The sequence below is a fragment of the Brachycentrus maculatus genome, unplaced genomic scaffold (genome assembly GCF_059751285.1).
Source record: "Brachycentrus maculatus isolate JH-2025_06_01 unplaced genomic scaffold, ASM5975128v1 h1tg000206l, whole genome shotgun sequence".
In the NCBI taxonomy this organism is placed as follows: domain Eukaryota; kingdom Metazoa; phylum Arthropoda; class Insecta; order Trichoptera; family Brachycentridae; genus Brachycentrus; species Brachycentrus maculatus.
This window is the reverse complement of record NW_028280957.1, coordinates 796,464-814,585: the sequence shown is the minus strand read 5'-3', so window position 1 is coordinate 814,585 and position 18,122 is coordinate 796,464. Positions and strand designations below refer to the sequence as shown.

General features: G+C 36.0%; 1 protein-coding gene across 1 annotated transcript in view; it reads left to right on the top strand.

Moving 5' to 3' along the window:
- LOC148307152 (uncharacterized) overlaps window positions 1–18,122 on the top strand; it is a 44,008-nt gene extending 25,886 nt beyond the window's left edge. The window contains exons 13-21 of the mRNA XM_088263856.1: window positions 5,613–5,758; window positions 6,342–6,430; window positions 8,533–8,667; window positions 9,174–9,319; window positions 10,575–10,738; window positions 12,154–12,231; window positions 13,663–14,090; window positions 16,108–16,397; window positions 17,709–18,122. Of these exons, the coding sequence (XP_088119982.1) occupies window positions 5,613–5,758; window positions 6,342–6,430; window positions 8,533–8,667; window positions 9,174–9,319; window positions 10,575–10,738; window positions 12,154–12,231; window positions 13,663–14,090; window positions 16,108–16,386 (1,465 nt within the window). The 3' untranslated portion in view covers window positions 16,387–16,397; window positions 17,709–18,122. The remainder of the gene's footprint in view (window positions 1–5,612; window positions 5,759–6,341; window positions 6,431–8,532; window positions 8,668–9,173; window positions 9,320–10,574; window positions 10,739–12,153; window positions 12,232–13,662; window positions 14,091–16,107; window positions 16,398–17,708) is intronic.

The window sequence follows — 18,122 nt, the reverse complement described above, 5'->3', positions numbered from 1 at the left end:
TTCAGAAGTTAAACTTCCATCATTCAGGTCTGTTTAATAACTGTTATTATACAGACCTGAATGATGGAAGTTTAACTTCTGAAACATGTAGTCTATAATAAAACTCAAGTGGTAAAAAACAAGTGTTTTCTTTAATCATTGTAACATGTCTTACCACAAAGTTAATGCCGAAGCAATAAATAAAATAAAGTAAAGGTAGCATGACCAATACCAACACATAGAGCATGGAAACACTTGAGGTGCATTTCTGCATACAGCGTAGGATACCGCATGACGTCTAGGAAAGAATAATATAAATAAATCACACTCGTGGTTGATTACCTTCAATTTCTCAACTAATGTATGTGATTTATTGCATATCGGTAGTGTAGATCAAATCTGTCTCGGACCAAATTTTACAGGAGAGCAAAAACAAACTTTTGAAATTAAATAACTCATTTGTTTTATGTATTTTTATTTGTACATATCTTAATAAAACTAAATAAGTATTGCAACTACGGCTATATATCCTTTTTCCAAATTATGGAATATACTATTTTAGACATTTTGTGGAATAAACTTAGAAAATGAAAAATTTTACAGATATACCCCTTTGCCATTACACTATCGATATTATTGTTCTTATAATATAGGAACAGTTTTTTGACGGATCAGGTTTAACATTTAATGAATGTAGTTGTAAATGGAAGCAGACGACGACCGAGGAAAACTTGGCACGATCAAGTATTTCAAATACTTGGGCGTAGTCAGGTCAGAATTAATATTAATCGTATGTATAAGGAGATGCCTGAATGTGGAATAGGCAATAGTGATGTGGTTTTCTATTCTCCGACTTTCCCTGTGGAGAAGTGGCGCGATGGTTAGTTAATTAGTTGTATCAAATATCCCTTTGAAAAAATGTCTTAAATTAGTGAGTATTCAAAGTGTCTAATGTTACACATTCAATGTTGGATACCATTGCAAACATTGTATCATTTCAACAATATAAAACAAAAGAAAGTACAGGAATACCACTCTTAACTTCTCTACTACTTAAGATATTAAGGTCATTTTAAAACATGGTTTATTTATTTATTTAAACTTCATGTACAGAAAATAAATAAGGACATTGGCGGGCTTATTGCTAAAAAGCAATATCTTCTGACCAACCACTACTAAAACAAAGTAATCTAGAGCTGCAATTGGAAAAGATAGTACTAAAACAAATATATACCTTAAATAAATTGAATTAATGTAATTTTACAACTAGACATTTGAAAAAAATATATTGGTTGGAAACTACTTTTCTTAGTAGATTTATATTATCCACTGACACTTCGTGATGGAATTGCATTTTTAATATATTATTAGATTAAAACCAATGTTTTTAGCTTTTCCACTTTTTTATTTGACCAGCGACCGGGTTTCGCCGTTACCGACATCATCGACCAGTCTGATGATGTCAGTAACGGCGAAAACCGGTCGCTGGTCAAATAAAAAAAGTGGAAAAGCTAAAAATATTGGTTTTAATCTAATAATATACTTTTCTTAGGATATAACGCTTATAAAATGAACTTATTTTCAATATTTACTCTATTTTCCCAGTTAATGGGAGATAAAATTGACAAACAATACATCTTGTTTTATTTCAACGTTACCTACGAGTTCAATGCTACCCGTTCTGATTGTGAAAATAGATAATGACATTATTCACTGTTAGCATTTTTAATTAATTTTATGGCTGTATAAAAGATACGTAAGGAGCATTATCTGTGCACTTTTGTATCTATGGTTTAGTATTGCCACAGTAAAAAAAGTACCTACCTTCAACTCATTTAATAATATCTCATGTTTACTTATGAAACTCACTGCAAATGCGACAATATATTTTTTTAAATTTCTACATTACTTCCTTATAACATTTTGATAAGATTTCATGTATATGACTAACGAAATTATTTAAAAAAATCTATTATTATGCATATTGTGTATTTTATTTTTTACTAACAATTGTATGACTGTATGGTAAGGGTGACATATCAACAATGTATGATATTGTTACAAATTATAATTAATTCTATCTTAAATAATTATGCAGAATTCTCACAATTATCAATCATTATTAAACCATTGTTGTCAGACAGTCTGCTGCCCGACCCTCAGTATACCAATCACAAGTAACCGCAAACCCAATTTCAATCTGTACAATGTTTTTTGGCATCTCGCGCTCTACCAAAAGTAAGCAAATAGAACGCTTATAAGCATCTCCCGGTCTCTACCGACAGTATGTAATATACGCTTTTAAGCGTTTCCCGCAAACAATGTGTTCAGAGCTCAGTATTTTTTTCCAATGATAATTTAAATATATTATTTTGAGAAATAAAAATACTTTGTGTTCTGATCCACTAACATTTTTATTTAACCAACTAGTTTCGGCAACAACCTGTTGCCCTCTTCAGGGTTACATTTATTACAAAACATAATTTAAATATTTTAATTAATTATTAATTATTATTCAAAACATAATTTAAATATTTTAAGAATAATGCAAAATTCAGATTCACATTTTTATAAATTCATAATTAAAAAACAAGAATAAAACTTGGCATGATCAAGTATTTCAAATACTTGAAAGTGGTCAAGTCAATCAGAAAAGATTCGGAATAGTATGTATGAGGAGATGCATGAATGTGGAAGAGGCAAAGATTGTTTGAAAAGACTGATTGATGTGGTGTTTTATTCTCCTTGCCTACCCCTGTGGGGAAGCGTGATGGTTAGTTTGCTAGGAAAATAAGTTTTGTGCGAAATCTACGTAAATAAAAATGTAAATGTTGGTTTGTTCAATATATTTAATCTCCTAAAATTATTCACCGATTGCTTTGAAATAAATTGGCTCAATGTCGAATTTGACTTTTTTATTTAACCGGGCTGAGCCACTGCAACATATGGCACCATTAGTTTCAAATAAAATTATAGCAACATCAAAAACCGTAATGTAATTTAAATAACCGATTTCATTGACCGCTTTCATTATTTTGTAAACAAATGATACAAATTTATATCAATGTATCTCTACACAACTATGGAAAATTAATCAAATAAATTTTGAAAACTGAAAATATTTTTGAAATATTTCTCACTTAATATTTTAAGTAATTAATTTGGGACGGGTATTTTTTACGCTGGCGTCGGGATTTCATAATTATGTGCGTACAGTTGAGACCTTAACAAAGAGAATGGTATATAATACTCATATAAAAAACATTGGATAATTCCTTCCTTTCTGGCATTGAAACGAGGCCGGCGCAGAAGGTAAAAATACCCTTCCCGTCCTTAAGCATCAATCGACCCAACGGGTAGAAATACCTTTCCCGTCCCGAGTGTGGTAACGACCTTTAACTGTACGGGGTGCTTACTGTATACTGTCCTCAGGGAAGCGTATTTCTCGCTGGCTAAGTCGTTTTATCGCAAATCATTGAGACAAGAAGATTTTTCATATTCTTTTGAAATTTCCACCGAGCATCTCTGGCGAACGAATCAAATTGTTTGCTTCGATTCATATTTTTAAAATTATTTACCTCGATTACTATGATTTTGTTTTTTACTTTGTATAATGTAAAATGTTCTTTATTTTCTTCTGTTTGCAGATAAATTATCACGAAAGAATATGGAATGACTTGATACATTTTTATTTTTACCCCCTCCCCCACTTTCCTCCCATTTCTCCCGAGCCGAGTTCACAATCATCTTGCATGTTGTTTACAATCTGTATTACTGTTTGTCATCCGATGAAATCTCTCATTTCATCTCCCCGAGAATTATTCATAAATTAGGTAACCCTATCTAGACGGTAGCTATTGACCCTGTAGCTATATTTCAGCATTCTTTGTAACTATAATTAAAATGAAGCTTTGTTTTTAAATCACTATAATTATTTTATTATACTTAATTATAATGTCTACCGGTTTCGAAGCTGACCGCTAAAATCAAGACTTGATAAAGAAGCGGTTAGCTTGGAAACCGGTAGACATTATAATTAAGTTAAAATAAAATATTTATAGTGATTTAAAAATAAAGTTACATTATAATTATAAAATGGAAAATCACAAAGTTAGTGCTTCATATATAAATTATATTCTTTATAACTATTAAACTTCTCATATTAAACTTATAGGCACATCTCATATTAAGCTCTATTACAGAAATAGACATTAAAGGTGTTATATTAATCTCTCTTACAGATATGGACATTAAACGTCTTAGAAAATATACAATAAATCAGAAAATCAGCATGCATGTGTTAAATTGGTAGAAGAATTCAGACATAATTAATTATTATTCATGGTATAAAAATAGGAAACTAGAAATTACAATGTGTGATTTAAATCAGATAATATGAAATCAATATGATGGCTAGTCACCAATATTTACTTTGAACTCCCTCAGACTGGTGTTGATTTGTACATTTAAAAAAATGCAACTTTAAGTGGTTGAAATTAACAGTATTACATTTAAAGGTCTTCTTGAATTTGGTAGCCTGTCTAGAATTATGACATATGTAATTATCTTTGGAAAATAGACGATGCTTCAATTTAGATATAAAATAATTGTTAAAAATTTTAATAACTTTAATTTTGAATAATTTATTTCTATCTATTGAGAACATCTAACTTGCAAATTCAAATTAGTATTGTTATTGAGAAACCTTATGAAGAAAAAAAAACAGGATTTTTTTCCTGCTTTTTAAATACTAACCCAAAGGTAGGGCGGTTTAAAAAATATTAAATAATTATAAAACTGTCAACTGCATGTGTTATATAAAATTGTCTTCCATTAAGGGCTGAGAAAGGTCTCCATAGCGTTTGGTTATTTGTGACATGTCTAAATTGATATAAAATATATTGAGAGGCCCGCGGTTCGATCCCCACTTGATTCCTATGTTCAAACACAAACTGCCAGCTGTCTTGAAAATAATGTCTATTTAAATTTTGTAATGTAACATGATATGATAACAAAAATATACAAATACAGTAAAAGGTTGTTGATTAGAAATTCATTTAAATATTTTCATTAAATTTTTTACAAAAATGTTTTGTTATTAAATTATTTTACTGTAATTTTTCTGTGCTTTTCTCGTAGATTTATTCTGAATTTTTGGATTAATTTGTTTTCATATTATCAAATGTTACTTTGTGTGCCAAGTTTAAAAAAATAAAATAGTACGGAGAAAAATAAAATAGTATAAAACAGTGCTTTTCCTGCCCAATAGATTTGTTAAAATAGGTAATACCATGCCAAAAAACCTTGTTAAAAAAATATAAAATTGGAAAAAAAATATGGCATGCTATGTATTTTCAATGACATTTTGTTGCATTTATTTACTTTTGCGCTACCATTAGTTTAGATACTTAATTAGAAAAATCTTTTTTCAATAGAATTTTAGGAAAAATAATAAACATATAAAAGATGAGAATCCTATTGATTTCTTTTGGACTGTGTTTTATCAACATTGTAAAAAAAATACATAAATATTTTTTCCAGCTAAATATTTCACCAAGTACTCTCATGTCAGCCACGTGGATTCGCGAATATGTATTGTCAATATTTACTGATTGTTCTATCATTGGTTGCAGTAAAACCGTGACCGAGTCACCCTCGGAGAAGAAGAAAGCGAAAGCGGCCGCGACTCCCAAAGCGATACCCAAAGTCACATCTCCCAAGCCGGTCGCTGCGGCCAAATCGCCAAAAGCGGCTAAAGCGAGCGCCAATGGGACACCCGGTAAGATACTAGCTACTTTAGTCTTTTTAAAGATGTCCGTCTGTTGGAAGTCCCGGGTTTGATCAAAATTAATCATTTTAACACGTTGTATGGGCGCTTATCCACTTTCCGGAATTGTACCGTCCGGCAGTCCGGTTTTGAAAAATAAAAGCAACTAAGACAGTTTAGCGTGATTTAATTTACGCGCAACGTGTTCACGCACCGATCAAGAGCTCTGATCCGAAGAAAGATGGACAAAAGCACAAGCCAATCATAGTTTTAAAACGCTAACTGATGTGCCGGATGGTAAAATTCCGTGTAGTGGACAAACGCCCTTTGCGGAAAACGCTTAGAAGCGTCTTTTCTATACTGTTGGTATTGAGCGGGAGAAGCTTCTAAGCATTCTATTTGCTTACTTTTGGTAGAGCGCGAAAGAAGCCAGAAAACATTGTACAGATAATTCCCCTATTGACAGCTATTCTCAAAGCCAAGTGCATTGCTATTCCATACAGCACCTTAGTGCCGTATTTTGAAGCTGTTAAATGGGTGGCAATTGGCGCAGTAGTAATTGACTAATTTGCTTTATGGCAACTGTGATTTGCAGCCAAGAGAGGAAGATTGAGTAAAGCGGCCTCCGCAGAAGTCAAGTCCGCTCCGCAGAGTCCGGGGGCGGCCCTCACCTCTCTGATGCAGGTAAGAAATGCATATAGGCTGCTTGCTTCAATCAAACTTGTCAAATTACAATATCATTTCATTAGACAGTGGATTATTTACCCTACGGATGATATGTCAATATTATAGATGTCTGAACTCGACATGAAATGTCTGTTTTTCATATAATATGAAAGAAAATGGAAGTCTGAGCTTCCCAGGGCTTACAGCCTAGCATTTGGCTGACTTAAGCAAGACTAAGACCATTGCGTTTATATAGGTTTAAAAAATTAAAGTTATGTTGATGTTCAATAATGGGCGGATTGGTGAACGTTATATAGGTTTGAAAAATTAATGCAATGTTGATGTTCAATAATGGGCGGATTGGTGAACGTTACACAAGTTTATAAATTGAATGTTAAGCCAGCCAAATGCCGTATGTCGTATGCTCCGGAACGCTCAGACTTCCGTCTTCTTTTGCATTAAAAGAACAATAGATATTTCATATCAAGTTGAGACACCTATAATATAATTAAATCATGTTTCTCATAGCCAAAGTATCTTGCGTTTTAACCTTTTTTCTGCCACAAGTGTGTTGACACATTTTCTATTGTTGGTGTATCTTCTAATCGTACTGGAAGCGCATGACGATGACTAGGGTGGGTGAAAACACCATAGGAACTTATTTATTGTAACTGCAGAAGCATTTGGTAGAATTCCATATTGAATTGTTTGATAATATATCCAACATATAACAAAGTTTGTTAGATTGAATTCTACATTTATTTATGTATATGTTAACACATTAGTTACGGCAATGTTTTGATAAAACTGTATATTGAGGCGGGCGACATTAGACAGCTGTCCGGAAATATAAAATATGTGAGTGAACTTCAAACTGTAGAGTTTTATCAATAAAACCAGATTTTTTTCATCAACATTTTAAGTAATAGAAAAAAATACAACTTGTGGTTTTAAATGTTCTTAAATAAAAAAAAGCATTTAATCATTTTTCTTAGTGTGGTATGTTTGGAAACATTTACCAACATGAAGCGGAATTTTGCATTGTTTGTTACGTTTTATTATAATACAAGAATGCTCTGAGGTTGAACTCGAAAACAATACAAAAACGGTTAAATGGTCTCTAACGTCTCAAAATAAAATCATGTTAGTCCACAAATCACAAAAGTAATAAAAATGTTAAAAACACTAATAAAACATTAGAAAATACCAACACAGTTTAACATCCGCCGAAAACTCAAAATCTGCGAATAAAAAATGATTTATGGGCTTTCCCCACACGCGTTTATTGCTTTGTAAGTACCAACTGCCGACTTAAGTAAAGGACAATGATCTTTGTATTTTATTTCATTTTAGGACAAAGAAAAAAAAGCACCGTCTGTATCCATTGTTTAAAGTTAAAATGTAACATTTCCTTCAAAACAGATTACGACCATTAGCTATGTTTTGAACCAGTAAATATCAGTATTATTTTTTATATTACAACGACATCTATCCACTACACAACAAAAGCAAAAAGGCCAAGAGATTAGAAGTTTATGACGTGTTTTTTGTATACTTAATTGAAGGTAGCCGAAATGCACAAAAATGTGCACCCCGCCACCACACAAGGTTTCTGAAACACCGTACACAATGTGTTAATATGCGACGCGTTTCGTCGAAACGCGTCACGTATTAACATATACATAAATAAATGTAGAACTCAATCCAACAAACCTTGTTTTATCTTGGATACATTACCCAACAATACCATAGGAACTATTAGTGTACGTATATGTGTATTATTTCGAGAAATAAAAAGACTTTGTGTTTTTATCCACTCACATTTTTATTAACCAACTAGTTTCGGCAACAACCCGTTGCACTCTTCAGGGTTTAATTTATGACTTAAACCCTTAATTAAACCCTTAATTAGTCATAAATTAAACCCATTATTAGTCATAAATTAAACCCTGAAGAGGGCAACAGGTTGTTGCCGAAACTAGTTGGTTAATAAAAATGTGAGTGGATCAAAACACAAAGTCTTTTTGTTTCCCGAAATAATATATCAATATGATCCACAAAGTTAATTCTTTCAATATTCAAATCATACGTATATGTGATCCGTTTGTCTCTGTCCGCAGTGCGGGATGTTTGTCCAGATCTTCGGGTACCTCAACAAGCGGGAGCTGGCCTCCGCCGCCCGCGTGTGCCGCTCCTGGAGAGACATCGCCTACACGCCCAGCCTGTGGAGAACCGTTCGCATGAAGAACTCACAGGTATTACAAATTGTAAACAATACACAGTTTCTCGTTTTAAATTCATAGTCGCTTTCTTCCCATGAATGGTTGTGAACGGCTAAACTACATATTTTTAACTCTAACTAAATATACTAAATGTTTTTCAAATGGAGAAAAAACATTCAGGTTTAACCTTAAAAGATCTGTTGCACTGTGAAAAGTTCAATAAGTGGCTTCATATTTATTTTTAATACATTGTATCATATTTTTAAACTTTAAAAACCATCTCCTGAAAAATCAAGTTTTTTGATATACGACGATGTTGAAAGGAGTGAGCGATATATGAACTGCGTACCTCTGCTCTTTTTGATTTGGATAACAGGACTAGGACATAGAGCTTTATTGTGAAATACTCAAAAGTTCCTTTGACGAAACGTGATATGTGTTGTTCACTGTGCATCTGCGGTTTTGATCTTGTGGTACTTCACTCTTTCTGCTGATCCAGTCCAACTTGCCCTAAAGAATTTTCTCTCCATAAATTCCAGGTGACGGACTGGCAGGGTCTGGCCGCGGCCCTCAAGAGACAGGGAACCCGGCACCTGGACCTGCGCAAGATGCTCCTGCCTCCCGACGACGTCCAGATATGGGACCAGTTCATCCAGCACATATCTACCGTCGACACACTCCTCAGGTTACTTACTATATAATATTATTTATTTTGTTTTAACTTCATGTACAGAAAAGAAATAACTACATTGGTGGGCTTATTGCTAAAAAGCAATTATTATTACAGGGGAACATATATATTTATGCGGTACGAGGTAGTTATCATGTTTAGTTTTCTATCGTATAGTCCAGGGGTCCCCAATCTTTTTCAGCCCGCGGCGCACTTACAAGCTTAGTTTTTGTCACAGCTCTCTACATTTTTTCAATTTTTTTTTATTTGGGTTAACAACAACAACATTTGTAAAACAAAACAATTGAAAGATATACATTAAACAAGCCAATTATAGTTAACCACAGAAACAAAAAGATCAGTACAAAATATTTAGTGTAGATCTAGCAAATGAATGTGTGTGTGTGTGTGTGTGTGTGTGTGTGTGTGTGTGTGTGTGTGTGTGTGTGTGTGTGTGTGTGTGTGTGTGTGTGTGTGTGTGTGTGTGTGTGTGTGTGTGTGTGTGTGTGTGTGTGTGTGTGTGTGTGTGTGTGTGTGTGTGTGTGTGTGTGTGTGTGTGTGTGTGTGTGTGTGTGTGTGTGTGTGTGTGTGTGTGTGTGTGTGTGTGTGTGTGTGTGTGTGTGCGTGCGTGCGTGCGTGTGTGTGTGTGTGTGTAGTTTTTAAAGATCCTGAGAGATCGACAATATGCTCACCATTCGACTTTTCAACACAGATTTACCGCAGTTGAAAATGTCAACTTGGCTAACACATGCTAAAACATTAATAAGCTATTTGGAATAGATATAGTGACTTTATATTTAGGGTCTTTCAATAAAGTCTTTCAAACTTTCACAGTCAAAAGCGACCATATTGCTGATGCTACATCAGAGATTCTGTAACGCACATTTTGTTTTATTAAAATTTAAAGATAGAAAGCACTTAATGAAAGATCCTGTATATATTATAGTCGAAAGAAATAGGTACCTACAATATTAGTAGTTGGGTACATAGGTACAAAAATTAAAACATCCACAATATGAAATTGAGTTTTATTATATTTATAAGAATTCAGAATTGAAACAGAGAACAACAAAAAAGAAAATATGTGTGGTTTCGGAAAATGATAGAGGATCGACTCACGGCGCCCCTCTTTACTTTGAACGGCGCACCAAGGCGCCGCGGCGAACACTTTGGGAACCCCTGGTATAGTCTGTACATGTTTGTAGTGTTCGTTGAGATTCTTTTTTGAGAGTGTTTTGTGTCAATGATTGTGTCTTGTCGGTGCGCGCAGGCTGGAGATGTGCCGCTGCCCGGCCGACGTGGTGGAACGCGCGTGCTCGGGCCTGCCGCAGCTGCAGTCGCTGTGGGCCTGCAGCATCCGCTGCACCGCGCTGGACCCCGCCCCGCTGGCGCGCCTCACCAGCCTCACTGAGCTGCGCCTCAAGGGCATGAGCGGTAACCCGACCCCTTCTTCTCCTCGTCCGTACATCCCTCACGGGATCATCAGAAACGCCATTCCACACCATTACAAGAATCAATATATCCATCCATCTTAGACCATTGCGAGAACCCTCGTTATCTATATGAGAACATTCCAAGAAGCTTATGTCCTTATGTCAAATAGTTTTCTCCGATCACTTGGCTTTATTAAATTTATTTAACAAAGCAATTGATTACAATGAAAATAATCCACAGATGAATTTATGTCACTGTCCACCTCCGTAGTGTAATGGTCAGCACGCTCGAGCTACCGTACTGGAGTTCCTGGGTTCAATTCCCAGGGGGGTGAAATAAATATAAGTGATTTTTTTACTCTAATATTTATTCAATATTACCTTGGACTGGTACCTGAAGCGGAGGGTTGATCACCTTTTCTTCATGTGTTAACGATCAAGATAACACTGTGTTTATATGATGCAGTGCCCTATGCACCATTGGGTGCGGATGAGGGTTTGGCGATGATGAATTTATTTTTAATTTAACCACCCTACCTTCGGGTTATTTTCAGGCATATTTCTTTATAGACAAGCAAAAAAATCACAAAGTTTATTGTCACAAAATATTGTCAGGTATGAAACCTGACGAAAAATTGTCAGTTTATCTGGTACGGATTCAATATTTTTGGCACAGATATCTTTTCTCGTAGGTCATACGGGTTAGCGCGGAATAGTGAAAGAAAACCGCACGTATCACGTACGTTCGTATGAGTGTAAAAGTGGTATTTACCGAGTAAAACTTAAATTTAAAATATATTTCTAGGACCCTTGTATCCTGTATATGATGCGAGTAAATTGCAATAACTCCATGCGACACAACAGTGCAAAAACCATGTATCGCTCACTCCTTTCAAGAATGTCGTAAATCAAAAAACTTGATTTTTCGGGAGAATGTTTTTTAAGTTTAAAAATATAACAATGTATTACAAATAAATATCAAGCCACTTATTGAACTTTTTACTGTGCAACAATTTTTTTAGGTAAAACCTGAAGGTTTTTTCCCCATTTTAAAAATATTTAGTATATTTAAAAAAAGAATTAAACAATACCTTTTCTTCAAAATGTAAAAACAACATTTTCTGCCCTGTAGCGGGTAAATATTAAGTTAAAAATATGCCTCTTTTTCTGGGATATAGTACATTTTCTGGGCATTTCGAAAACATGCACAACTGAAAATTGACAATTTTTGATTTATGATGTTCTTGAAAGGAGTGAGCGGTATGTCTACAAGACACTATTTAAAAAACCCTTCTATCTTTGAGAACATTCCTAATACCGTTGTATCCATCTCCATCTAACCCGCTGCTAACCCGCTACTGTTGCAAATGATTCCTTTTGAAGGTGAATTAGAAATTTCGATAATATTTGTTGCAGGATTGGTTTTAACGTCTGACATCAAGTGCTTGCAGACCCTCAAGAACTTGAAACACCTCAGTCTGACATCAGTGAAAGGTACAAAACTTGTTGATCAGGAAAAAATTGTATAATTCATTTTATACTAAATAGTACAGTGGAACCTCTCATAAAGAGTAATTCACATGAGCCAAAAAAATGTGAAAAAGTTGCCCCCTCAACGAGTGACATTTTGCATAACCAGTTACAGAGGAAGGACATGTTCATTTTTCACGACATTCACTTGTGAGTCAGAGGCCCAGGACTTGTGCGCCAGTCAAAACAAAAAATTATACACTGAACGAGTAAGCTTATGGAACTATGCTCGTAATGAGAGGTTCCACTGTATTAAGGCCAAGTATTTGTTAAATCGCAACTTTATTTTCTAGAAATCCAAGTAACATTTTACATAAATGATTTTTTTTTTTCTTAAAACATTGTTTTTGCATTGAAAATATAAGTTTTTCTTCAAAAGAAAAGAGTTATCAAAATGTGAAGAGTTAAAAAATGGATATAAGAATACTTTTTATATATGTTTATATTCTGAAAAACAAAAAAGTAACCAATATAAATTGTTTAAAAAAATTAAGCGTAAGGACACGTCAACCCCTGAGAGTGGCTCTGCGCATTCTGATTTGAACGCTGAGATCGAGATCTGGGCCTTAACAGATTTAATATTATTTAAAATTGATGAGACAAGTTTATTTGTAGTGCGTATTATGATGTATGGAGTCTTAGTAACTGTTAAGGTCACAAGGTTTGTTAAAGTCTAAACTATGTGTACAATTATCAAATCCCGTCGCCAGCGGACCGCAGGCGTAACACCTGTCCTTAGTGTGTTGATGAAATTTCACAATAATAATAATACTATTTTGACATCTCATCAAAGATGAAGAAGAATATGAAAGTCTGGGTATTTACGGGGCTGACGACCGTCATAGGGTGGTTTAAGTGATTACTTTACACACGTGTAACATTCACCAATTCTAACCATTATTGACAACCACACTACTCAAATTCTTGGAAGTTCTATATATATATATATATATATGAACCAATTTTGAAACATTGTTCTTGAATCACTAGAACTTCACTAGAGACATCTATTGGTGAGATAAAAAGAAGCTTTTTACTTAGCAGAAACTCATATATTAGTATGTGAGGTCCGAATCCTGGATTATAACGGTTGTCAACCCTGTAAATGCCCAGTCTTCCATATTCTTCTTCGTCAAAAAATAATATGAGAAATATCTCCTATTATTGGAGATAATCCAGGTTTGTGAACAAGTGTTTGGACACAATCAAAATGTCACTATAGACATCTATTGGTGGGATGAAAAGAAGCTTTTTATTGAGCAGAAACTCTTTTTTTCTCAAAATAATTATACTAATTTAGCATTGCACAAGGGTATAAAGAATGCAATTACTAAGGCTGTGAGTAGTTGGAGAGAGATATTGATGAATGTGGGTGGCGTGGTGTGTGTGTTGCAGAGCTGGACAAGCACCAGTGCTCAGCGCTGGGCGCGCTGGTGCAGCTGGAGCACCTGGAGCTGGGCGACTGCACGTTCGGGGGCGCGGAGGGCGCGGCGCTGCTGGCGCCGCTGCAGCGCCTGGCCAAGCTGCGCCTGGAGCGCTCGCCCGGCGAGGGCGGCGCCAGGCTCATCGGCGCCGCGGCGCGCCTGCCGCGCCTCGCCTCGCTCGAGCTCATCAACTTCGACATCAAGAGCGGCTTCGAGGACGCGCTGGGCGCCTGCGCCAACCTGCGCCGCCTGCTCATCATCCCCATGTACATCTCCCAGTCGGCCACCACCAACCGCTGCGTGCTGGAGGGCGTGCTGCGCCTCGGCAAGACGCTCACGCACCTCGTGTGGGGCGTCACCATCGAGCTGCTGCGCGTCACCGAGCTCTTCATCGACCAGGTACTCCCCCCCCCCTCCATTCAATTCAATTAAATTCATTTAAATTAATATATACATTACAAAATATAAAAAATATACATTAAAAATTGTACAAGTAAAAATTATTTACATGCGGCAACACTTGAATTTAATCATGTATAATATTAACAGGCGTTTTTAATTATTTGTTATTTGTATATTATTTCGAGAAATAAAAATACTTTGTGTTTTGATCCAATCACATTTTTATTAACCAACTAGTTTTGACATTTAATAAAAATGTGAGTGGATCAAAACACAAAGTAATTTTATTTCTCGAAATAATATGTCAATATGATCCACAAAGTTAATGCTTTCAATATTCAAAACATTTTTTATTTGACTGAATTTTTTGTCCGTTATATCTGAAGTTCGTTAAATAGTGGTCTGTTATATCGAGATTTTACTGTATTACATAATTTCATAGATAGATTCTGCAATTTGTTTGTTTCCGTTGTAATTCAATTTCAATTTATTTTTAAAAATTAACATATACATTACAAACTAAAAAATTTAAAGCGTATACATTAAATACATACAAAAATATAAAATATGCCAGAACTATTGCTAAAGGTGTAGAAGAATCCCGGTTCGGAAAACTCCTTCAGATACATGGAACAGATCAATATCCAATGAGATATTGTTCAACATAGCGGTAGCTCTTCCTACAGGCATAACCATCGGCAGGTTGGTCCTGTGTATAGGAATGTGAAACAATCTATGTCTATGCTGTCTTAGGTAACTATTGGGAACATACAGACCAATGTTCCGGATAATTTCAGGATTTTTGATCATACCTCGCAACAATCGATAAAAATGCACCCATCACCCCCACTTAGGTAGATAGCCCCCCAGATAGGTCCACAGTAAAATACAGGTAGACGGTTACACATTCCAACGGACAAAAACTCATTTATTAACTGCTGCTTTATCCGCATACTGTTCTTATGGATGCGAGTGAAAAAAAATGTGAGCTTGCATTGTGACATGATAATGAAAAAAATCTGGAATGGTCCAATGTCGAATATCATTCGATACTATTTTTTTTCGACCAGTAAGGGTTGACAAACACTCAAACTTTCCCCATCTGTCATTTTCTATAGGGTTATCCAATAAGAGGTTTCATTTTGATATTTGAAAAAAACTGGTATATTTTAAAATAAATCAATGAATATTTATTGCATTGTTAAGAGAAAAGTATGCGATTAACGATGGAAAACGATATCAGCCAAATGGCCGCCACGGCTACGGCTGCAGCACCATATCCTATTCATGAAATTTTCCGAGAAATAACACGGCCAGGAAATTTTTGTTGCAAAATTGCGATTGTTTCGTTGCTTGTGTGGCACGTAGCGCCGTCTTGATGAAAATAAACGTCGTCCACATCAATATCTTCCAATTCCGGCCATAAAAAATCATTAATCATAGCTCGATAGCGCAATCCATTCACCGTAACAGTTGCACCAGCCTCATTTTCGAATAAGTTAGGTCCAATCACACCGCCAGCCCAAAAACCGCACCAAACAGTGACACGTTGAGGGTTTCGATTCTTCACATCACCAAGTTGTCCCAACAGCTTAAATTTTTTAACAAGTTTCACTATTGCTGGCCGAGAAGGCGCTTCACGTCGGCCAAAAAGTGCTTCAGTTTCGCGAACTGTGATTTTCACCATTTGTGTAGTGATTTTTAACAATTTCAATGCGATGTTGAAGCGTGTATCGTTGCATTTTTATTAATCGCGTAGTTTTTACTTGTCAAATGTCAAAAGATGACAGCTTCAATAAGGCAGCTGCCCAGATAGCAGGCTATTCAAAATGAATCCTCTCATTGGAAAACCCTTTATAACTAACAAATAATCTTACTAGCAAATGACAGATTAAAAACGAGCGATATAAGAGCTTTTATTCAGTATATTAAAAATAATTGCTAACTCCTTGAATAGACACATTAATGAGATAAGTATTGTAGTAGAGATTATAATGTGCAAATGCTCGGACAGTGCGACCGGCCGGCGGACCAGCGCCCCGCCAAGCCGGCTAAGAAGAACATGAGCGACTGCATCCCGGTGCTGAAGCCGGTGCCGGGCATGTCCGCGGGGGCGGGGGCGGCGCCGCCTGCGCCGGCGCCCGCCGCGCCTGGGGGGCCCGCGCAGGTGGAGATCCTGCCGCTGCCCGCGCTGCAGCGCCTGCTGGCCGCCGAGCTGCCCGACACGCGCCTCAAGATCCTGCGCATCCCCTTCCACGCCACCACGCGCCAGGCGCTCGTGGACCTCGACTAGACGCCAGACCGGTATGTGTTTACTCCCTCGACCATTCCCTTAGGGTGCTTGTGTCCTTCAAACCCTCATCCGCACTCGATGGTGCATAGTACACTGCACCATTTAAACGCAGTGTTATCTTGATTGTTAACACATGAAGGAAAGGTGATCAGCCTTCCGCTTCAGGTACCAGTCCAGGGTAATATTGAATAAATATTACAGTGTAAAAATCACTTATATTTATTTGACCCCCCCTGGGAATCGAACCGGGACCTCCAGTAAGGTAACCGAGCATGCTGACCATTACAATACGGGGGCGGACATATTACTTGTTAAAGACAACTATTTTGTCTTGTCCGCCTCTGTAGTATAATGGTTAGCGCATTTAGCTACCGTGCTGGAGGTCCTGGGTTCGATTCCCAAATGGGGAAGGGATAAAATAAATATCAGTGATTTTACACTCTAATATTTATTTAATATTACCCTGGACTGGTCCCTGAAGCGCAGGAGCGATCACCTTGACTTCATGTAAGTAACGTCGAGATAACACCGTGGGAATAGGATGCAGTGCCCTCCTATGCACCATTGGGTGGCGGACAAGGGAAGAAGGGGAGGTTAGAAGTAAAAGATTTTGTCTTTTGACTCTGTCTGCAGCCGCCCTGAAAATTGACTTAGTGCTACGGTCGAACCACTCTCTCAATTTGTCTAACCACATAAGAACAATATCGAACAGATTAATTGAAACAATTTTTTGTTGTATTTTCGTGAAAAGTATCCTTTCTTTATTAGTTATATCAAAAATTTATATTTAATACGATCTCATTTCGCTTCAATCAAAGATTTACTTTTTTTGGCATCTATTATATAAGGTTTTGGCACGTGAATGCCATTTTTTTGTTTCGAAACCATACCTGAATTATGGACAAAATGAGCTTTTCCACCATAATGCAATCAATTTTGGAGAGCTGATTCTTACAGATTGCCGATAGATTTTCAATTAGGTTTGTGTCTGGCAAAATTCTTGACCAGTCCAACACAGTTTATTGTTTTTGTGTGAAAAATTTTATCATTTTTTTGGATTTGTGGCAACGGGTTAAATTACCATTTGACCTTCGTTTTTGTATCTCTGGTAGTAACTTTTCCAGTAGAATTGGGTGATACTTCTCGCTATTCATCATCTCAGTCACTGAAAGAAGCAGCCCTGGTCATAATACGAGGAACACCCCCAAAACATTTATTTTCGAGGGTGTTGAAAGTACGAAAAAAAATATTGTTTTAATCAATATGTTTGATACTGTAATTGAATAAATGATTATGTAAAATAATTAAATTGTCACTTTCAGATATTCTCCTACACAAACAAAGAGGAATGGCGAGGCATCGAGAAACCCAGTGGAGAATTGCACAGTTCATCTAATATTAGCAATTGATCGAGATGATATATTATGTTAATCTTTTTTTAATCATGAGTAATAATTTTTTTCTTGGTATATATTTTAGAACAGTAGCATTTTGGATCTCCGATATTGCATGCCAATTGTTTACTGTTGACTAGAGGCTCTACTTGCGGACCTCTGCGGGGGGTACATCCTGTGAATATAAATATACCGCGGTAATGTGTAAAAATGACTTTCACATTTCATTCTACTATGTTACTATTTTTAATCATTTGTATTTTAAGTTGTCTCTTGTGACCAATTTTGTAAGAAAAATTATCCAAAAAAATTGTTTCATTAAAAATTTCATCCCACACAAAA